The 23573-nt window shown below is 42.7% G+C and overlaps 3 protein-coding genes across 10 annotated transcripts in view; all 3 read right to left on the bottom strand.

Annotated features, from left to right (window-relative positions):
* Window positions 1–284: 284 nt before the first annotated feature.
* On the bottom strand, window positions 285–5762 carry fam228a (family with sequence similarity 228 member A). Of its 3 annotated transcripts, none has more exons than XM_018735099.2 (7): window positions 3993–5762; window positions 3429–3560; window positions 2473–2550; window positions 2038–2232; window positions 1814–1894; window positions 1564–1651; window positions 285–1225 (listed from the first exon to the last, which is right to left on the bottom strand). In XM_018735099.2, exons 1-7 carry the CDS (start codon window positions 4020–4022, stop codon window positions 1134–1136), a joined length of 696 nt encoding a protein of 231 aa, XP_018590615.1. In that variant the 5' UTR covers window positions 4023–5762; the 3' UTR covers window positions 285–1133. The 3 variants fall into 3 exon arrangements, with proteins under 3 accessions (XP_018590615.1, XP_018590616.1, XP_018590618.1); XM_018735100.2 differs by having other exon boundaries at window positions 4020–5762; XM_018735102.2 differs by lacking the exon at window positions 1814–1894.
* A 96-nt stretch (window positions 5763–5858) lies between these two features.
* gnpat2 (glyceronephosphate O-acyltransferase 2) lies at window positions 5859–16480 on the bottom strand. Its single transcript, XM_018735069.1, has 16 exons — window positions 16347–16480; window positions 13939–14130; window positions 13567–13743; window positions 12061–12190; window positions 11192–11319; window positions 10739–10814; window positions 10243–10394; window positions 9747–9877; window positions 9267–9490; window positions 8230–8478; window positions 8017–8096; window positions 7793–7933; window positions 7186–7285; window positions 6995–7088; window positions 6816–6877; window positions 5859–6656 (listed from the first exon to the last, which is right to left on the bottom strand). Exons 1-16 carry the CDS (start codon window positions 16356–16358, stop codon window positions 6613–6615), a joined length of 1992 nt encoding a protein of 663 aa, XP_018590585.1. The 5' UTR covers window positions 16359–16480; the 3' UTR covers window positions 5859–6612.
* Window positions 16481–19756: 3276 nt separating this feature from the next.
* Window positions 19757–23573, bottom strand: part of LOC108924091 (phosphatidate phosphatase LPIN1-like) — a 34031-nt gene continuing 30214 nt past the window's right edge. For all 6 annotated transcript variants that reach the window (XM_018735242.2, XM_018735243.2, XM_018735244.2 and 3 more), the window contains 4 exons: window positions 21462–21614; window positions 21069–21183; window positions 20875–20978; window positions 19757–20692 (listed from right to left, as the gene is read on the bottom strand). In XM_018735242.2, coding sequence (XP_018590758.1) covers window positions 20533–20692; window positions 20875–20978; window positions 21069–21183; window positions 21462–21614 — 532 coding nt within the window. In that variant the 3' untranslated portion in view covers window positions 19757–20532. The remainder of the gene's footprint in view (window positions 20693–20874; window positions 20979–21068; window positions 21184–21461; window positions 21615–23573) is intronic.

The following is a 23573-nucleotide window of genomic DNA, read 5'->3' as shown; positions in this document are numbered from 1 at the left end:
ACTGGCGTCCCGTCCTGGGTGTGTCCCCTCCCCCTCCAGCCTTACGCCCTGTGTTGCCGGGTAGGCTCCGGTTCCCCGCGACCCTGTATGGGACAAGCGGTTCTGAAAATGTGTGTGTGTGTTCTGTAAAGGTCTTGGACATAGCTATAATAAAAATAGGTTCTAAAAATGTTTTTTTTAATATATAAATTGAGCTACCTTATAATTAATTTAAAATGAGGAAACTGCATTGTGTGAATTCCTATTTAATGATGACCGATATATCCCATAAACGTGCAGTATTTTTCATCTATTTATTAATCGCCAGCATTCTGGAATCCAGTTCTACATTCCTACACTGTTTGGGTGCCAACACACACACAGAAATGCAGGTGATGTTCACCTGATAATTTTTTGAAAACAGACAAGTGAAGAAAATACAATACATCAAAAGCTATCAAATTTTGTAATAGAAACAACACAAGGACCAAATGTAGTCATTTTTTAAATTAGTTTGTTGCTTTGCTGACTGACAATTTTTTTCAGCATCAATTCAGAGCACTTTTCTCAAGGCATTACAGTAGCAGGGGGAGGAGGGTATAAGGTGGCAACTTCATTATGAACCCATGACCTTAACCACTTTTCAACCTGTTAGAAATGTTTGTTTTTTCATGAATCGGAAGGGCTGTGATTAGTTCCTCTCAGTTTTAAGGTGGATAGCGGTGAAGGAGAAGCGGTAAGTCAGAGCCCTGACCACCATGCAAGCTCAAGAGCTCTTCACAATATGGGTGAAACATATACAACACAAAACACACGGGCAAAAAAACGCTTCTAAACTTTGGTCCCGATATTTTTCTTAATCTAAAATGAGGGTTTCACCAAAAATAAAGTTCTGTTGCTGCATAATGTTAAAACAATTATGCACAAAACTAACTCTTGGTAAAAAAAAGTGCATAGTCTTTGTTTTTGCATCATCTTCATTTTTTTTAAATGAAAATCAAATTTCCTGAGTATGCAGCTATAATGGGCCAATTTGAACCCTTGTCCCAGTGCTTTTGAAGAGCACTGTTTTCACTCAGAGTGTACAGATCACAGGGTTTCATCGTGTCGCATGGCTGCAGAGTCCATTCGGATTCCAGAACCTCTATGTCCCATCAGCAGCTGGAGAACAACTTGTCTGCCTTGGCTGATTGGGACACATGAAGCATATGAGGATCCTCTGATTCCTTGCGGTTGTAAACATGTCCTGAAATGCAAAAATGAAGCACGTATATTTTCACACAGACTATTACTGGTTCTAATTTAATTTTTTAAAATTAAAATAATTGCTAATTTGACAAATTTAGTCTTACACCACTAAAGCCTGGAGGAATGCATGAAAAAAAAATGCATGGAACTGACTGTAACTGTTAGAAACAGAACATCACAATAATTATAATTTATTAGCACCCTAAAAGTGTTCATAGTACAACACATAAAATTAGCTCATTTTCTCACCTTTATTTTTCCAGTTCTGCATAACTATTCCGTAAGCGGTGCAAGAAACTATGACTAATGTTGCAAAATAAATACCGAATAAGTCACCTGTTTGGCTGCGCAGAAAGCCGCTCTGTTCCTTAACCGTGCCTTGCGACCGCAGGAGCAGGGGGTCCGTCGGCTCTGGACTGAACACCTGGATAAATGAAACCGCCACCAGCCAGAACCCAAGTGTTACTGTGCTCTGCACGCCTGGCCAATCGGCACCGGAAGCACACTGTTCATTGTTACAGGAGTTTTATGAAAAATACTGTACTCCAAAGTAAGCCTGTTAAAAAAAAAAAAAAAGATCCTGTACCTTGGAATAACACTGTCTGTTGATGTGCCGTTCAAAGGGATTATATTCAAGTGGATCATAATTATCCAAAAACACAAAACCCTGGGGTAAAAAAAAAAAAAAAAAAATATACTGAGTAAATTTTACAGTTGCTTTGCTCGTGGAGAGCAAAAATTTTTTTCTGTGTGTGTATGACAGGAGATCGTACGTGTCATTTCACGTGGCGAGATGTCATGTGGACACACCTTGGTGTCGCAGTACTTGAGGTAGCGCTCCAGCATAGCCCTCATCTTGTCGGGGCTCTCGGAGATCCTGCGCAACACGTGCTGCTCGATCCTCTTCTGGATGGGGTTCCACACGTTCTGCGTCCAGCGCCTGTGCAGAAGCTCTTTCCTCCTGAGCTCCAGTGCCTCCCAGCGCTGCAAGAAGTCATCTAGATCCTGTTCGTATAATATTCGCCGTGTCACTCAACCTGCGCATCTTGAGTCCAGTCATGGCACCTCTTTTCACCCATACAGACAAAATGTCATACAAATATCTGACTGACAATCGTCAACAAACATGTTGCTATGTAGAGTGGATCGACCACTGACAGCAGCATCATTTTGTGCGTTTTCCAAACACGACTTCGTCAAAAGTCTTTTATTTGGCATCACAAGCCCGGCTAAAATCGTTCCTACCTTAACAAATGTGTTCTCTGTGTCCAACAGAGGTTGGACAATCAGTTTCGCCTCATCAGCCTCAATTTCTATATTTTCCTGAATAGATTTTAGGAGAAAAGGAGAAAAGTTCAGCATCAAATCCATCCATCGTTAACTGCTTGTCCAGGGCAGGGCAGGGTCAAGGTGGTTAGGAGCCTGTCCCAGAACCACAGAGTGTGAGGCAGAGCACACCATGAATGGCACATCAGTCCATTGCAGGGAATCTCTCACACACACACAGACAAAGGGTAATTTAGAGTCACCAATTCACGTGAAACACGTCACATGTGATGTCATCATTTCAAACCGGAGCAACCGGAGGGAACCCATGAAAACACATGTAGAACATAGAAACGGAACCTGTTTCAAGACTTCAGCCAAACCTACAGCCGATGCACCGGCTCTACCTGCTATGCTTCTGTGTAACTCCTGACTTCATGGTGTTAAAGTGTGTTTTATAGTACCTTCACTGCTCTTTGGCATTGTTGTAACATACAGTGCTTCTTGTGTTGTTTCTCTTGTCCACAAAGCCATGGTATTTGGGAGGGAATGAAAAAATAATAATGTATAATACAAGTGGAACACTGACTAACCACCAACCCATGTCTACAATCACTTGTCCCAAGCGGGGTCGGGGCGAACCGGAGCCTAACCCGGCAACACAGGGCGCAGGGCTGGAGAGGAAGGGGACACACCCAGGACGGGACGCCAGTCCATTGCAAGGCACCCCAAGGAGGGCTCGAACCCCAGACCCACCCTAAAGGGACAACGGTCAAACCTGCCGCGCTACCACACACCCCGGAATGCTGACCTCAATATCTAAAACATTGATAATATATCAGTGTCTGGGTGTAAGCAAGACAAGGACAACGTTCATGAAGTTTGGTGTGTGAGATATCACTGGTGAGTGAAGCTCCCAGTGTGTGTGATGGTACCTGGATTTGTTTAAGAGACGTATGCGGCAGGCAATCGAAGGCAGTTCCGCTTTCGCCCGTACAGACGGATGGACCAGGCGTCCGCTTCCGGAGGCGATCCGGTTTCCTGCTCTCGGGCACAGCGGACTGGGCCTGCAGTACAGGTGTCAGGCTTTACTTGGTCACGTTGAGAAACACACTCCTCACTTATCAGAAGACATAAACACAGACTGGTGGAGTTCAACCATCAAACAACAGCATCTTCATACACCTTATGCACCAAACACCCAGAGGCTGTTGTGTGCATTTTAATGCTGGATTTACTTTTCCCAAATAGAACATCCATCATAAGTGGTATTCTTGAAGCTCACACTCATTTTTATTCATAGAAAAGGCCAGATCTTGGCATAAACGACCCTTGCAAGATGTATTGGGTATCCTCGTGCCTTGTATTTGCTTCTTATGTCACACCGAAAAGCATCTCAGTCCTTAACATTGTCCTGTGATCACGTCCCGTAAACTCTAAACATGCATGTGTCACACAGCAAAAAACATTCTTGCTAAGATTTCTGGCACCCTTATTACCTGACCTCCTGCATGCATTTTACTGACCATTCCAGGGAGTGCACTTGTCTCTGCTGACTTGTTAGTCCTTTGGATCTGACGTCACGGCACTCTGCGTGCATCTAGCTGACGTCATCCATCAGCTGGTGCCTAACGGATGGGATGTAACAGAAGTGAATCCAAAAATGGCACCGACTATTGGACTGGCCTGATGCCCAAGGCGGTCGCTACGGGTCTTTATATGAGTTCTTATCACGGGACGGCAGGCAGGCGGTCCGCTCACGTGACGTTTCCTCAGCACGCGTCGCTATGGCAACGGCGCCGCTCACAGAAACTCTGGAAACCCGGCGTCTGTGCGTGACGTCTCGTCTCGTAAAAACATGTTTTTTTGGGGGGGGTTAATAATGTACCAAACACCCAGAGGCTGTTGAATGCAGTTTCCCCGACAACACCGGATCGTTACCGCGTCCTTCACCATGGTACAGCGAGTAAACGTGTACCCGAGCCTTGCACTCACCTCACCTGTACCTCGATGTTACGTAGACGGAAGTTTACATTATCAGACACTTTGTTTGTACATCTCATAGAAAATACAATGTGTGCATTACATTAGCAGAAAGAGACAGATGATGGTGGTGCAGACGCGTGAGTTTGTTTCTTTTCGCCATATGAACCAAAGGTCTGCGAATGATCAACTTTAAGATTTTGCATGAACTCGTATGTCTTTCGTAGTGAAGAGTGAGTCCAGTCCTCTTTCATCACGGCTTCATGATCGGTTCGTTGCATGTCGAAACGGAACAATATTGCAGTAGCACGTGCGACTGTTGGACCGGCCTTGGAGACACCGAGGAACACCGGGGGGGGTCTTAACAGCGTTGGGCTGTTGTACGTGCGGCGTCCCTTCTCGACCCCTGCGGATTGTCCCAGTGCAGCACAGCTCGTGTGTCCTTCACCCCCTCGACGGAGCCCTGTGCGCCTGCGCAGTTCGCACACCTCTCACTCGCCGCCTTCACGCACTTAAGGTGAAAGGGCAGCGAAGGGCCCTGGGCTGCTGCTATAAGGCGCTATTATTAGATTGTTATTACAGTACATACTTTACTCTATGAAGGAGGACACGTGCTAAATTACTCAGAGTACATTACAGTACTGTACAACAGTGAACATCAAACTTATTTTATTTTTATTACGGGGCTCATGACATCACTGGTTCACAAATGAACTTGATATTTATTTTTTATAAATTGTGATACGCTTTCTGTGAAACAGATTGCAGCTATAACTGATTTCTTACTTGTTTCGCATAATAAAATTGTGCCTTCTGACACAAAACTTGGGAGATTTTAAAACGCAGAGCTTGCTAAACTCTCTTGAACCAGTTCCTCATTTCTTCACATTATATTTCATTAGACTGGATAAAAGGTGCCTTAAAACATTCTTTCATGATCAATAACTGCTTGCTGTCATGTAGGATCATGTTTCAGAAGCACAAAGTGTTTGTTAGGCTGGGCAAGAGAAGTCAGTCCGTTAGAGGGCAACACACGTCTTAGGAGTGTGGGAAGAAACTGAGCAGCCAGAGGAAACTCAACGCATGTAGAGAACACACAAGCAGCGTGTAGACTTAAGTCGGCTGGAAACCTGCAGCTTAGAAGCTATAAAATACCAGCACTACTAGCTGGGCCAGTGTACCACCCTTATAGAATATAGAGTATAATAATACAAATCAATGTATCTTATATAGGGGGCACGGTGGCACAGTGGGTTGGACCGGGTCCTGCTCTCTGGTGGGTCTGGGGTTCGAGTTCCACTTGGGGTGCCTTGCCATGGACTGGCGTCCCGTCCTGGGTGTGTCCCCTTCTCCTCCGGCCTTACGCCCTGTGTTGCCGGGTAGGCTCTGGTTCCCCGCGACCCCGTATGGGACAAGCGGTTCAGAAAGTGTGTGTGTGTGTATCTTATATAGATACATTGATATCTTTTCTAGATATTAAGCACTATCATTCATGTCTAACATTGTGAACTATTACATTTTGTCATTTAATTCTGATCAAATGAAAACAATGCAACTCTAAAAATCAGTCTTGAGAAAGACTGGACTGGACTGAACACTGAAGCTGAAATATTTTACTAGTTAATATATTAGTAAATATTGTAGAGAAAATAGTAAACAATTAGTAAATTAAATGAGGTTTTAACAATGCCTTGTCTATATTGCACTAATCAGCTGAACTGTGTTTTTAAAACACTGCCTGATACACTTCAGTAAGTCCAGTTATTTAGCACACTGACAGCTACTATAGGAAAAGAAGGTATGTGTATATGTCCTGTAAATAATACAACTGATCCAACTTACGGTATAAAAGCAACACTACTGGACTTTGCTGAAAGGGGGTGGAGAGGAATGAGCAGTAGCTCACATGGAATAGCCACCTATGTTCACGCATGTGTGCGTTTCTGTGTGTGTGTGCAGACAAAGCTCAAGTGTTAGTGTCAGGTCCTGCTGTTCTCAGTGTTGAACATTCACACACACGGAGGCTCATCAGCAGTCTTCACAGTACATAACACACTCAAAGGCAAAAGAAAAATGCCTATGAGGCAGATGGAACGCCCCAAGAGGTAGTTTCTGTCGCTTTTACATCATTTCAGATTAAAGTCTGCTGTACAAAGCTGTTCCAGGTGGTATCTTCCCAGCTGAGGAGGAATCAAGAACAACAATGAACAGCAAGAACTTCATTAGTGCTACTGAAATTTACTGAAAAAATCAATTTCATTTAATGGTTCATGATGAGTGTCATACAGCAATTACTTGGTTGACTTCAGGGTATTTAAGGGAGTGCAATAATGTTTTACCAAGTACATCTGCAACTCCCTCGATGGCGGCTTTGTTTGTGCTGAAATAAGACTGCTCTGCTCTGGAAGGGCAGAAAACAAATGCCAATGAGTGGTAAATAGCACGCTGTCTCCGTTAATCCTCTTAAGCCCAGTGTTCCTGTGTAGGAGAAATGATGTCTTCCCTCATCATGACTTACCTTTTGGATCTTGTCATGGCACCTAACCTTATTAAAGAGGCCAGAACATTTTTTTGTGTGTCTGATGAAAAGACATCATAGGATTTGAGCTCCCCTGTAGGAAAAGTGCAATCAGGACATCAAAATTTCATGGTTTAATGTAACACCTTTACTCATTTGCAGTAAGTGGAGGCGGTAAAATGTGACCATACCTGACAGAAGAAGACTCAGGGCAGAACTGCGGATGCTGGACAGGAACTGCTTTTCTGTAAAGCTATTAGCAGTGTCTCCACAGAGGTGTCTGAAAGCCACCTTGAGCAGTAAAGAAAACAATGAAGTGCACACTCAACACATTCAACTCATCCTCGTAATAGAGACAAACATAGCAGTGCTCCAGTCTATCACATAGCGGGGTTCATTCATCCTAAAAAAACAACTCCATTCAGTGAATCAAATAATTATCCTATTGGAAAAAGATGTGTGCTCTTATGCACTTCCAACTTTAAGAAATATTTTGATTATCTGGCACAAGAATAAGAAGAAGTCTGCTGTATGTAAAAAAAGTGATATATTTTCATAAGCTATTACAGTGGCTTTTTGGTGTACAGGATAAAAAAAGTGTAAAAGGTGTATGTGTGTGTGTGTGTGTGTGTGTGTGTATATATACATTATATAACATTATATATAATAAATATCACTTGCCAGACCCAGAGTTGATGACTGCATGACTAGGGAATTCTATCCCAAAGACACTCCTTGAAAATGAGAACAACAAGAACAACAGTCATGTAAACAGCTTGCAGTTTCCTGGCGTTTCACCTGATATGCATCAATGAATGGCTCCAGAATAGCTCTGAGGAAGGATATGGTGGCCTCTCCATTCTTGGTCACTGTGATATCTTGGTTGATGATCTGGACAGCTCCATAGTTTTTTAGCAAGGAACAAGCATCCTCAAAGTCCTAGTCCAAAATTCAGAGTTCTCTTTAAGAATCCATCACAGAGAAAATTCCAAAAACTGCATACTGTATCAAATTCACCTCACCTGACCCTCCCTGTCTGGGATGAAGATGAACTCACTGTAAAACAAGTCTTGAAGGAATCTGAACATCCTGAAGATATTTTCTACAGTGGAGGAACAGAGACACATAAAAGTGTCAGAGAGAAACAGAGAGAATGTACCCGTGTGTGTGGCAGAGTGACCAGACAGGACACACGTTCGCACACGTTCACACCTACCAGTCAGCACCAGCCTCACCTCTCGCAGAAGTGGCTGCTATGTGCAGGGCCACTGCCAACATGGCTGGCTGTGCCAACACATGGATTGCCTGGTTCCTGTAAGAGGCGCACATGAGCACAGTCACGGCCCGCCTGAACACAGCCTCCTCGGGACCTTCGCCCACCGGAGCTTGCTCCTCGACCAGGACCACACGGCCTGCGTCGCTGCGCACCACAGAGTGGTGGAGAGAAATGCTGGATGACACCACCTCACTGATGGGGACCTGGGCTGGGGTGACACAAAAAACCCGCGCTCAGAGGTAGTTGTCAGAGACAACTTGTACCACTACATTCCCATCAGCGCTCTTCCTCTAAAGCTTACTAACATACTTTTCAAAAAAGCTCTTTCATTGTTCACAGCTGTTCTTGCACAGTGTTCCAACTACACTCTGGATTAAAACTGCACCTTTCTTATGATTAAGTGTGCTTACTGCACATCACATGCCCCCTAATCGCTGCCCCAAATCCCAAAGGCACGTCAGTACAAATATGAAGCAAGTTAACTGACGGACCAAAAAAAAACGACATCAGCAACCACTCAGTTTGCCGGTATGGACACTTTTTAATTAAAATTAATTAAATGCATTAAGCGGGGGGGGGGGGCACAGCGGATTTAGCCTGTGCCTGCTCTCTGGTGGGTCTGGGGTTTGAGTCCTGCTTGGGGTGCCTTGTGGCAGATTGGCATCCCGCCCTGGGTGTGTCCCCTCCCCCCTCCAGCCTTATGCCCTGTGTTGCCAGGTTAGGCTCCAGCTTGCCGCAACCCCGCTTGGACAAGTGGCTTCAGTCAGTGTGTGTGTGTGTGTGTGTGTGTGTGTGTGTGTAAATGCATTAATTTCATTAGAATTGTTTTAATATGCAATAGTTAATATAGCTTCCACCAAAGGAAAAAGTCAAGTTTCACACAAACAGATGTATAAACAGAATTTAGGATGTCTGACAACAGAACCAAGCATGGTACTTTCAGGTTAAAATTTAGGACAGAGAAGCCCTGGTCGTGTCCATTATTGGTGAGCATACCTGGCCAGTCCAGATGAGCCCCAAAACTCGTCACTAGGCCCTTTAGCCACAGTGTCTGCTGTGTGAGGACGTTCAGCTCCATGCCCTCCAAGTTCTGCATCAGAATAGTGGCCATCAGACTCCAAGGGCTCAGTACCATGTTCTCTTCCAGCAGATGCAGAACCAAATGTGCTGTAGTGTTAACAAAGGCCTGTATGTCCTCGCTTGGCCTCATGGGAAGATCCCTGTGTTTCATAATAAGTTGGGAGTTTGGTTTAACAGACCATTGATATGGACCAGGCTTACAAAGAAGGTCAAATTAAGCAAAGTACTATGCATCAACTTCTGAAATCTGACAAAGTATTAATTTGAACTAAGGTGGCAACCATTGAGAGTTTGGACCATTTCAAATTTAAGGGGTCAGAATTGCAGTCAGTGGTGATTTAAATTTTCATCATATACTGTGTCCTTTTAATACTGTGGAACATCACACAGCATTACCTAGGAACCAGGTTGAACTGCCTGCGGTTAACCTTCCCCTTGGCTAAGTTCCTCACTGACACTGGATGGCCGAAGACAACATGCATGGTGCCGTAGTCTTCATCCATGATCTTTCGAGCTTTCACCAACCCCTGAGACACAGATAAAAGGTACCAGCAGTAAAATGTGAAAGAGGTAACATCACACCTCCCTAAACAAAGAAAAAGAGCAAAAACTTCTGTTCTTAACACTGTATTCCGGGAGCTCAACCATAACTTTAATACAGCCTAATATTATCCATGTTTTCTTCATATTTAAATGTAGTGTTTTGAAACTCAGATCATTCTTACAGAGTTATCTGAGCAAGTCACGTTAAAACAGTCATCCACTGAACGAGGAATTTGGAGTCTCATGTTTACATCTATTCATTTAGCAGACACTCTTCTTCAAAGCGATGTACATCTCATCATGTCCAGCGATGATTTTGCTTTCATTGGTGTGAAGGCTAAGGGCTTACCATGGTGGACTCCTTGGGTTTGGGGACACCCAGCAGCTCATAGGCAAGAAGGGATTCCTCCACCACCCGGTCATAGCTAACGGTGATGGGCATCAGGCTAATGTCGTACACCTCACCCTTGAAGAAGGGTTCCAACACCATGTGCATCATCCCTACAGGGCATGACAATTGCTTCAGGTGTTCGGGTAGGAAAGTGCCACTGAGGTGAATTCAACTCATGGTGACCAATCACATGGTCTTCACAATAGGTGAGGGTACAGAAGAGGATTACCATTGTGTGCTTCTAAAAGTCTTTGGGCTGTGGGAAGAAACCCACAAGAACACAGGAAGAACATGGTAACTGCACATATTGAATCAGATGGGAACCGAAGTCCAAATACACAGCCCAGACCAGCACTGACCCCTCTGGCACAATGCTGCTTACATTTTCAGGAGTTTCCAATAACCGGATATTTGTTACAGTACACAAGACAGTGACGAGTGCTCCTGCACTCACCAAGCTTAGGCGGCAGTGACTTCAGAGTGCGACTTCTTAGCCCCTCGACATAGAACTCAATAGGTGCAAATCCTGTCTGAAAGGCAAAACAAACCCGTTCAAATCTATGTACAGGCAAACTCTACAAACATCGGTGTGTGTTCACCTGAATTTCATACCATGAAAAGTATGACGCCTACAAAAACTCAGTCCTGTACACCATGTTAAAACCAAAAGACATAAGAAATAATTTAGACCAACATAATTAATCCTCAGTGACGGAGTTTTATCTTTGTATATTTTATTCTGCGGGATAGTGTATGGCCATGCAACCCTAAAAGGCGATCCAGCGATCAATTAACTAGGAGATCCAGCATGGATACATATCCTTTTACTATTTAGGGTTAAACACAACAGCTGGTTCTAGACTGGTTACACCAAAGTACATGCATTAGAAGTGATTGGGATACATACTCTCACAAGGGTTTTCATGTACTCCGAGAGAACAGCCCAGTACAGCTTGTTGGTCCCAATTGCACGGCGTATGAAGAAGGCTCCGGACCGGCGCAGGATCTCTCCAACAAGCGTCATCCCCATCAGCGCTACAAGACAGGGGTAGGCAGACAGGAAAATATAGATTCTGGAAGACTTTTTTGAACAGAACCCTCGTCAGCACTCTGCTATGTTCTAAATTTAAAATGCTGGGGATAGAATGGAAAAGGCACCCTTGATTTCTCAATGCATTTTTCTCAGTTTAATTATAGCCAATTGACCAGTCCTTGTGAGTCCTTATCCTCTTAGAAGGATGATACCTACACCAAGTCAAGAAGAGGTAACACAGGCTCACACTTATTGTTATGTACATTTTGTGAGCTGTTCCCTCTCCCCTTCCAGCTCAATGGGCCACTTGCAGTGGAGGAGCTCACTATTCACTGAATAACAGGCACAGACTAGTGTCACTGATGGAGATACTTGAGTGGGAGAGAACCCCAGCTATGTCACCCATCCAAGGAAGCACAGGTCATGTTGTGCTCCCTGGGCCTCTTTACAACAGTAGCCAGGTATTTATTGCAGAGATTCAGCCTTGTTCTCCTTCCTGAATACAGTTGTTCTTTCATAGGCCACACTACTGAGAAGGACACAAGTATTTGACTTGGGCAGAAAGAGTCCTATAAGGGCGAAGGCCTTAAAACCCCAAATACCCCACCTCTGAATGTGCTTGTTCTATAACTTTCATGCTTCACAACATATATCAGTCATGACTTGGTGCTTTTTATATGCTGCAAATCTACTCTGATAACACAGATCCACAACAGACAAGCCTTTATGTAAAGGATACTTGCGGATTCCAGCAGCAATGACAGGAATGGGGATGTCGTAAGTGAAGAGGATGTAAGAGATCACTAAGAAGTCCACATAACTCCTGTGGTTGGGCATCAGTATCACCGGAGTTTCCTGGATGGCCTGCTGAAGCTGAACAAGGAGGAGGCAAGACACATAGAGTACAGAGAAACACCACTAATCAGTGTTAATCTAGTTTTAATGTACAATTCATTCTATAAGGGACTCTAACATACTGTAGTTATTTTCAAATAAATAATAAAATTTAAATGTGGAAATTTCAAATTGTTGTATTCTGAAACAAAGAAAAACTTAAGAAACTGCACCTAACTGGGTTAATTCATTCAATAGAATCACAGGTTAGGCAAGAGTAAGACACATTCCCACTGTGAGGGGATCAAACTAATGTTATTTCTTATGGAAAAAAGTAATCGATTCCTGGGAAAATAAATGACCTAAAATTAATTCAGATACCGAAATAAAAGGGCTTTTTGTAAATCACAATGAGACAATGTGTAGTGATACACACAAATGTTTGGAGCTAGAAGATCCTGAATGTGAGATTAAGACTTTATTCACACTAGAGTAAGGGTGATCATGTTATTAAAGCTGTTTATATGATTATGGCACATATGTGTGTAACTGGGGCAGCACAAAGAGAGGGGGAAGAAGGGACAATGTGCTCATGACCCATTACTTGAACAGTTAATAATTACATGTTTATCGTTTATTTCTGTAAGGCGTCAAAGGATCCAGTTTCAAATACCACCTCTTGCTTTAGTATAATCAATGTAACATAACGTACATAACCAGAATTGATACATTTAAAAAAGTTCCTTGCTCAAGGGTACTACAGTTGAAGATGAGATTTGAATCTTGACCCTGGGGTCTAAAGGCAGCAGCTCTAAGCACTACGCTACCAGCAATGTATAAATGGGTGTATACAACGTATGTATCATGTGTAAAAGTATAAAAACCAAGGTACAAATGAGCAAAGCATAAGTACCTTAACTTTCTAAGTAGCTTTAGAGGAACACATCAGCTGAATGAACTAATAGTAATGGTACTGAATCAATTGTTTCAGTTGTGATACCAGACTGACATTAATTGATTGTTGTGATTGGTTGAGATTTTCAAAATGACGCTGTTTATCCACGTTGCCTTGCGTTACGCATAATTAAGCTTCAGTATAAATGTTCAATGAATTTTTTATATTATTTAATTCTCTTAAATATTCCTGTGAGTGTTTACTCAGTGTTTACTTTGCTGTCACTGTGCTAAATGACTGCTCTGAACCAATAACCAGGGATGGGTGTTCTGTTGTCAGGAATCACCTGTGACAAGTTTATTACAAGTATGTGTATTTATACTGTTGTATTTGCACATGCAGAGACATGGACACATGTGGAAACGTCAAACTCAGTCATTTCTGTCTCACAATAGGTGGGTCTAAAGCAACGTCTCTGCATCCTGGTCTTGATCACTGTCTGGGTGAGCTCTCGTCTTACCCTCTGGAGCCCATTCTCATTGACGACAATTCTGCGGAAGAGCCTTTTAAAGACTTTGCTCAGGATAAAGGACAAGAAGCGAATGTAGCCCAGCTGCAGGTTGTGAGACATTTCCTCCAATATCTCAGCAGCCTCTTCCCGAATCACATCCAATGGCTCTTTGCTTTCCTTAGCCATCTGCACAAAGGAAAACAAGCTGAAAAATGACAGCACTGACAGATTTTATAGCTACAAACATCTACATATACCTGACATGCACAAGTCAACAGCGAATATGACAATATTTGCCTATGATAGCATGTATGTCAGTAGGTAATTCTGTGATCTTGACTTTATCAGCATAGCCGTTAATAAGCGTCAGTGATTCTTCACCTGCATCATAACATAGCGCAGGTACTGGGACTCCAGCACAGTCCTGTTGAGGACGCTCACAGAAGAGGGCGGCACACCCCTGTATGGCGAGGGGTTGAAAGTTCTCACGGCATGTCGCAGGTCACTAGACTTCCTTCTCTCTTCCAGGATGTCTCGGAAGTTCTCCTCCCTCTGCGGCCCCGAGTACTGTGTCTAGAGAAAACGAGCGGCCCAGACATAGAAGAGTGACATGAGGACAGCCGCTCCGAGAAAAGTCACGTGCGTTTAGAGCCCATCCTGTGGTTCCCTGAAGACTCTGTTTTGGCTTACATTTAAACTTCAAAAAGTGAAAACCTCAAATTCACACATCACTACTTCTAAAACAAAGGTTTCAGATGTGAGAAGTGTTTATTAACAGAGCAGCAGTTTGTATTGTGCTGGATGGCACTGATTTTGAAATGCCTTTGCTCTCGATCAGTATTTTAACGTACTATTAACGAAAGAGCCCAGCGAGTCAGCGGGAAACACAATCCTTTAATTAACTGTAGTCAAGCAATTCTCCTCATTGTTATACTCTTGATTGACAAATTCGTAGAGGCACCCATCACCAGAAGTCACTCTGACACTGGTAAATGTCTGTCTCTAACCGCTCACTGAGGTACACTGCACCTTGTCTTGCCGATACAGTGGCTTAGCAGAGGGGGTAAGGAAAAAAAAATTGTTACATCCATGCATTTTTTATGTTGTACTTTTCCACAGGACAAAATGTAATTTTTTCCATCACACCGATCTCAGCTTTCACACACTATGGACAATTTATGGACTTCAAGAAGCGGCAGCTTTCACCCCCGTGTCACTCGTGACTGACACTTTGCTGCGCATATGTCCAGCCAATCTACAGTGAAACACGTTCAACCACAAGAGCGAAAGGAACTGCCTGCTCAGACAGGTGACTAGTACCTCGTAACTAGTAACTAGCTGAGCGTACAGGATAAGGGTGCTGGGAACAGCTGCCACCTCAGTTCATCTTAACCCCGTATGCGTTGTTCTCCGGTGCACATGGACTATTTTCTGTTTCTATTTACAGCTTTGATATTCAATTTACATTATATGCACATAGTCTTCAAACTGCTAACAAAGAAGTTGCTAAAATGATTGTTGCGCCGCGGTTTCCGCGTATCTGGAATATTCCTAACACACAACTTTAGCCACACCTTTAGCTACACCTGGTGGAATCTGATAACAAGGAGAACTACTGTGATAAGAAATTGCTTCTTTATAAAGGCTACAGTAATATTATTAACGGTTGTGTATATTTTGGTCATTTCTAACTGAACCGGCTGCTGTAATCAAAAACTGAATGCATGCGGAAATAACTTGCTTGGAATTTGGAAATTTGCCTTAAGTTAGTGATGGATTTTCGGGAACAAATTAGTTTTGAGGGCAAGGTGCATGTGTTCATGTTCAATCAGCAATGAAACTCACACACACACACGTCTGAACCGCTTGTCCCATACGGGGTCGCGGGGAACCGGAGCCTAACCCGACAACTCAGGGCGTAGGGCTGGAGGGGGAGGGGACACACCCAGGATGGGATGCCAGTCCGTCATAAGGCACCCCAAGCGGGACTCGAACCCCAGACCCACCAGAGAGCAGGACCATGGTCCGACCCACTGCGCCACCGCACCCCCATGTAATAAAGTATAAATGGGAAAAAATTAAAAACTCATATAAGACTGCAGTTGCGAATATAAAACGTACTTTCAGTTTCAAACATGAATCGTTCGTCTTACGGTTATGACGGGGAACTTTGAACTTTGACCCCTTCATCCCTGACAGGTTGAGCAACTCGGTGTAACAAAGCCGCGCGCTGTGTAAGGCGGCGGGAGAGCAGCAAGGACACGTTCGTAGCAGCGCGAGCGCGGGGTGGGGGAGAGGAGAGCGACGCAGGCAATCGCAAAAAGGACTGTTTTACACACAATTCCGCACACGACGTAACAAAAGCCGCACGAGCTGCTCGCTCATTGAAAGCGGGCTTTTGGTTACTTTCCTCGCGACAGAAAACACTTTTTTTTTTGGTTGCAATAATAATAGCATGTATTGATTTCTATGAATCAGCGCAGCTGTGTGGCGCTGTGACACACACACACACACTGCACTTTGAGCGCTCATTATCATTCCCCTCACGCAAAGCTCTCGCAACTTCCCACTTAAAACCCAGACAGGCTGAAGCGATTTGGAAAAACAGGCTCAAACTAAAACTTAAGTGCTCCACCGTCACAGCTGTACATTGAGATTCAACCAGCGCCACCCGTCGACGTCACATTCAATTGTGCAGTGAGTGAGTGAGTAAAAAAGGATGCGAAAGCGAAACAACCTCGATAGCAAAACTCGGACAGAAGAAAGAGCGAGGCGTCCATCGTTCATACCAAAGCGTCCATAGTCAGCGGGGAAGAGCGTCTGTCCTGCTCACACTGGCCGCACAAATACACGTACACCCTACAGTGCACACTGTACTGTACACACACAGCTCGCTCGCATCCCCCGGTCGCGAGACGGTCCAATGGTCGCGAGACGGTACAATGGTCGCGCGCCGCCCCAGAAACTCCTCCCGCCACTCTTCTCGCGCACGTTCCAAACCGAGCTGAAAGTTCCATTTTTGTTGAAGCGCTCAAGCAAACATTGCATTGGCCGTCGTTCTATGCTGTTTTATTTTATTGTTTTCTATTCTGCTGCTGTAACATAACAATTTCCCTTGTGGGATCAATAAAGTATATCTATCTATTTATCTATTACTATCACTCTCACCTTTGGCCAGGGCAACTTTTCGTTCAGAGAATCAGACAGCCAACTTTAACGATTTACCAGCTCATACATCTGTGGGGGGTGGTATTTTATTGTATATATATACATACATACATACATATCTAGGCGCAGTGGGTTGGACTGGGTCCTGTTCTCCACTCCAGTGGGTCTGGTGTATACATCTAGGTATTACTCCATCAGTTCAGGGTAAAAACATGGTACAAGCTAAGGGCACTGTAACGGAGCGGATTCGAGCCCAGATCACCCCGGTAAATGCAGGCTGGGGAAAAAACTTCCATCTTTTCTGCTAAAATGCTTTAGGAAGGGGTATTTTGGGATGTAATTCTGGGTTCTGAGCCCATGAGTACCTAAAGTGCAGTTTTGCCTTAGTTACAGTACTATAATAAATAATAAGAATTCATTATTATTATTATGGGGGTGCGGTGGCGCAGTGGGTTGGACCGGGTCCTGCTCTCTGGTGGGTCTAAGGTTCGAGTCCCTGCTTGGGATGTCTTGCGGTGGACTGGTGTCCTGTCCTGGGTGTGTCCTCTCTCCCTCCGGCCTTATGTCTTGTGTTGCTGGGTAGGCTCCAGTTCCCTGCGACCCCGTATGGGACAAGCGGTTCAGAAAATGTGTGTGTATTATTATTATTATTATTATGTCTGACAACACCATCAGTGTAGCTGAGCTCGAGGACAGGTGCATTACTGTGGTAGACAACCAGGTGGCACTGGGACCTCACAGCTCCTGGACTCCTGGGTTTAAAGCTGGGTTCAAAATCTGCTATTGCAGTTTTTAATGGTGCTATACCACAGTCCCAGTAAATACGCTGTATTTCTACCGAGGCGGTAAATGTAATACCCAGAATTGGACTGGTATCCCTTGCAGGGTGTATCCCTCCTGGCCGTATGTCAAGTGATTTGCGGGGTCGGCTCTTGACCACTGCGAACCCAACAAGGTCAAATGGTCAATGCGAGAGGCATTGAGGAATATAAGTTGTCTGTAGCATGTGTGCGCGTGCACGCGTTTGCTCTCTAAAGGCCTCGTGTCCCACCCTGTTATGTTGTCTATTCTTCCAGGGATTGGCTCCACACCCCAACAAACCTGCTTTGTGAAAATGTAGGCAGTTGGTAGCACATTAGTTACCACTGCTGGCTTTGGATGCAAAGGTTGCAGGTTTGAATCCTATCTCCAATCCTTGAGTTTACCCTAAATTGCTCCAGTAAAATTACCCAGCTGTATAAATGGATAAATAATTGCATCTTAACATTGTAAGTTGCGTTGGAGAAAAAGGTCTGCACAATGAAGTAATGCAGAAATTGATGAAATGACTAGTTAATGAGATGTCACATTAGTAAATGGACCTTTGTTTACTCAGAGTTAAACAGCATTTTGGAGACAAATTCCTGCTACATGAATAAATATAACCATGTTATTAGTATTTGATAACTAAGTCAAAAGCCTGATGTGTAGAGACACACACAACTTGCGGGAAACAACATGTCATTGGACTTTATTAAAACAGCAGAAGAAACAAAACTGAATTGGCACATCGATCTTTAGTCTATTCTATACACCTTATACAATAAAACAAATCCTCGCAAACAGTAACAGCCAAGAATAAGGCAATTGAAAACATTGTAATAGAAATCTTTCACAGAAAGAATAAAATTATTCATAGTCCCAACGCTAAATGTGACAATTTTTGTTGGTGTTTTGGTAAATGTGTTGTTGGAAAGCATTCTCAAAAAAAAAGCATAGATGGAAAAAAAATTAATTTCTGTATTAATATAGTTTATGCTTCATGTTTCACAGTGAATTTAAAGATCCATACATTTTTACTACTCCACAGAAAAGTGGAATTAGATTTAGAAAACCTAGACTATTAAACTGCAGTGATAACTTTTATTTAATTTATAAACAACTGACACTGATTTGGAAGTACAGCTAGCAACCACTGTGTGATTTGGAAGTCTGTACAGTGGAAAACTTTCTATATATTGTGTAGAGCTCAGATATTAATGCAATAAAAATTAAATTTAAATCTCTCTGCATATGGCTTACACATTATCATCAATAAAATTTTACAAATTAATATGAAATTCTTTATACACTCCTGATTGGTATAATACATTATATTTTTCACATTAAATTTAAATATACCTATGTTATGTCCTTAAAAATGGGAACTCTCTTACACTAACGGGCCAACAGATGAGTACCTTAAGTTTTCATACAGTCACAATATTAATGCTAAAATATGAGATTCTCATTGTTATGCAGCTGCAACTTTTGTATTTTTAATGATTAATGTCCATATATTTTTTAAAGTTTGCATATGCTGTATATACAATTCTCTTCAGCAATAAGAAGTGGGTTTGTACATGACAACTTTTTGATTCATACACTGGAATTCACAATTCACTTACACCACAGAATCACTGCGTATCTACAAATTCTTTTCTGGAGGGGAGAGAACACAACACTACGCACGTTAGCTTTACAAGATAAGAAAATAACAGAATAATTTTGTTTGTGAGGGATCTTCCTTTAAAAAAAGAGAATGAAACTGTTGCCCACAGTTACTGCTATTTGGGATACAAATTTTGCTTTGAGCGAAATGTATTGGTACGGCGTAGACCTGGATTAAAACTGTCATAATTCATCCTTAAAGAGACTCCTTTGTGAGGCCTTTATTTATGTATATTTTCTCAGTAAATTACTGTCCTTTTCTGATACTGCGACTATGCTGTCAGGGTGGGGGGTGGCAAAGCACTTTGGCCCTTACTTTCTCTAACAGGTTATTTTGAGTTGTAGGTTTATATATAAGTTTTATTAATCAAATAAGAAAACACACACACAATGTCTACAACCGCTTGTCCCATGTGGGGGTCACGGCAAGGCGGATCCTAACCCGGCAGCACAGGTCGCAGGGCTGGAGGGGGAGGGGACACGCCCAGGACAGGGCACCAGTCTGCCACAAGGCACCCGAAGCAGGACTCGAACTCCAGACTCACCACACAGCACGCCCCGGCCAAACCCGCTGTGCCACCACACCCCCAAATAAGAAAATAAAGTTTCTTATTTTATTATTGAAAGGCAAGGCCGAAATGCATTGCTTTTGCTTCCTGAGTTTTCCTTCAATTGCTTCATTCAGGGGTATTTTAACCACAGTCCCTGTGGTATTTTTACATAAATGTTTGTGATCATTTTTAGCATAGAAAAAAATACTGCCACTCATTCATTTTAATTTTTCATAACTACTTTTATAACTGATCATTTCTACCCTGGGCTCCGTAATCTGGAAAATTTATACTATATTTTGGTGATTACTGACTATTTAGTTTATTTTCTATTTGTTGAACTGAATGTATATGGGTTTCAATGACACAGTGTTTCCCTTTTTAACAACATTTTGGCACAAATTTAATCTCAAACCATTAGCTCTCCTTGGTGACTCGCCTTATATGGACTAAAGGGGCAAGTCTGATCTATGCATTAAGCTGTGGAAATATTAATGTTTGAAAAATCAACAGTGACAACTTGTATCTATGAAGCAAAAAACAGTTATACATATTCAGCTAACAAGAGTAAGTAAAAATGAGGTTAAATAACATGGCAGTAAGTCACATATTCCATAGTCGTTATGGTCTAACAATCCTGTGAAAAAGTGCTCCTTAGCCTGTATTTAGAGGTATTGGGTAAAATCCTTCACTGTGCAAATCTGCCATCTCTGGGTCTGTGTAGGTCTGCGCTTGCCTGTGCAGCAGCTGTACACAACTGTGGGGATCCGTGCAGTCACTGCCCGCTTCAGCTCAGCTCCAGGTTCTCATCCTGGTTCTCCACCTCAGGCAGCTGTTCCCTCCAGTAGGTGAACTGGCTGAAGGTATCTGAGCAGGGGAAGTCGGAGGAGTCCCCACGCCTCAACAGGGGGAACACGTGGTCTACGACCTCACTGAGACGCACGTACCTACATGGACGTACAGAAGAGATGGCGGAATCAGGGAGTGGAGAAAGAATGTAGGCATAGCGAAACGTCACCATTGACAAGCGCCCTGGACTTAGACGCACAACAGCAAGAGGGTCTAATTCATGAACCTGACTTTGAATAAGAAATGGACACGGGCCACAAAAAAACGCTGGTACACTTACGATGAAATGTTGGTCTTGGCATGCTCTTGAACCAATTCCCCTTTCGGGTTGACTGTAAATATTCTGTTTAAAGGAACTCCGACTTCTTTATACGAGTATACATCCTATAAGAAAACAAACACAGCAATAATTGTAGAAGGAAAATATTTCTTGTCTGACATGAAGTCAGAAATTTGTTTCCAAGTTGCACTTACCGTTGGCCTGTTCCCAAAAGCTGCATAAAAAGGCTCGGTATTTGGATGGAACAGGTTTTTAATATCGGTGAGACATTCAATTTTAAACTTCTCCGGTTTCTTTTCAATCACTTCCCTAAAATCATCATGAGAAAGAAATATTAATGGGGCAACACTTACCACAAGTAATGAAAAGGAAGTGATCTTGTTGCTTTTACATTCCATTTCAGTAAATTCAAGTCTTGCAAATTACTAACACACACATGCAAATACAAGTGTCTGCACATCTTAAGGCAAGTTCCAAAATCATTTTTCCCATTTTCATTCATTCATTCATTCATTCATTTGGCAGAATCTACACTAAACTGTAGTAGATATGGATGCACTTGTTTGCAAGGTTGGCAGATGTCTCACCTGTGCAGAGCAGAAAAGAGGCTGCTGGGACTAAGGAGGACTGGGCCCAGGGGCAGCATGGTGCCCCTTTCGTTGACCCAGTGCAGGTACCCGCGAGTCATGTCGGCCATGCCTATGGCGCGTGCTGAGCAGTACAGGAACTTGTATCCATTCCTGTGAGGACACCAGATTGAGGTTACAGCGTGGCAGACCGGAAAGGATCAACTTCGATTACAATACATAGCTACATATAAAGCCTGTGAGATACGTTGCCATCATGATTTTGAATCCATGCACAAGGGTGACAAGTGATGTATGAGATTAGCGGTTCAGTTAAAAAAAAAAAAAAATCTCCTAAATTACTTGATTAAAGGGGGTAAAAATGGGAAAATGAATGAACTGAACAAAGTCAGTCAATTGCTGTCGTGACTTCTGGGATTAAAATGTTCAATGTGAAATATTGCAAGTTTCCTCCTTCGTCAGCACATCAACCTTTGGCAGAGGACCTGAGGATAACATTCTGAATTCAAGGTGTGCACTTGATCTGATCAACGTTTCTGTAGAAAACATTGGCTCAAAAGCTACATTGAACCAAACTGAGATCAAATCATATTATGATTAAAATGACCTTTCAGGGTATTCAAGGCATTCGAGTTATACAACATTCAAGTGGCAAATTTTCAAAGATACAAACATTTTCAAATTCATTTATTGATTAAGTGTACAGACAGCCCTCGACTTACGCAAATAGACCATTCTTCAACCCCTTACGTAAGTCAAGTTACATGTCAGATTCCCCCTCCTCCCCCACCATTCAGCATCATTGCGTACTCCTTTATACGTGCAGCATCCTTCACTATCGTGTTTTTAGTCGATACAGCTAAACCTGGTTCCCGTGCTATCGACGATAATCTTTGTCCACCTTCATACGTCCTTATTATTTTCAATTTCATCTCCAAATCAATTGCTGTACGCTTGTGAGACGGTTCTAGTTTTCCTTCAAGTGCATGTTTACCTCCAGGTATTGTGGATAATGAAAAGGGTAGAAAATACGTGAAAAAAGCACTACACTAAGGAGAAGAGATGTGTTGACGGCTCATAACGCGCAGAAACTGGGAAGATGCAGCTTCCTGCCTTGTCTGGCTACGCCGACTTGCGCTTAACGAATTTCACAAAATTTCGCAAAATAAAAGCACTATCCGTAAATAACGTGTATACCGGGAATTTTTTACGCAAATCTGGATATGCATAAGTCGAATTTACATAAGTAGAGGGGTTCTGTATTTTCTTAACCCTCATATCTTCAAAAAATTTGCCAGTGAAAATGAGCCGTGTTTCCACATTCAGCCATTAGTTGGCAGCAAAACACCCTCAGGCAGAATAGAAACGCAACAGGTGTGTGAGATCGTCTTCATTCTGGTATCTAGAGCTCCTGTCTGGTGTTCCTAACTTTCAGCGAGAAATAAGAAGAAAAACGGTGATGACAAACATTCCATCTGTTTATGGGATAAATCAGCCAACAATAGGCATGCAGTAGGGGTGTGTGGAGACAATGCATTTTTATTTTCAACTATTTTAAATTAGTTTAAAATTTAAGTTTGCTCAAAGTTAATACAAATGTTGAAATGGAAGACCAATTATCCAGTACCGTCTCGTGCTGAACGCATATCAATGCAACCCTTCACTGGACAAGCGATTACTGATAATGGATGTGTGAATGATTTGGAGCATTTTTGTTATTATAACTGAGGATTTTACAGGATGATACCTGTCAAAAATTGGAGGGAAATACAGTATGTATTCAGTTTTTATTGATTCTGACTTAGTGATAAAGGTGACTTTGGAGTTAGAAACAGAGTTATGAACAACTGTCAGATCTCAGTTGTGTTTGTAAGTCGAGGATCCAGTGTATTTGTTTTTCTGGATGCAATTTTAGCTTACAGCATAGCTGAATAAAACTAATTTTCATCTGATATCTGACTACCAAATATCTCAATCGCCACACTTTCGTTGCTAATTTACCAAATAAAGTAAAAAGCAGATTAATACAGTCTCCAGGGCAGAAAAGGAAATGCACAAAAACATGGCTATGCTTACAATGAGATGTCGGTACTGGTGTGTTTGTTAACAGTG

This window comes from Scleropages formosus, chromosome 1, assembly GCF_900964775.1.
Source record: "Scleropages formosus chromosome 1, fSclFor1.1, whole genome shotgun sequence".
In the NCBI taxonomy this organism is placed as follows: domain Eukaryota; kingdom Metazoa; phylum Chordata; class Actinopteri; order Osteoglossiformes; family Osteoglossidae; genus Scleropages; species Scleropages formosus.
This window is presented reverse-complemented; position numbering and strand designations above follow the sequence as displayed.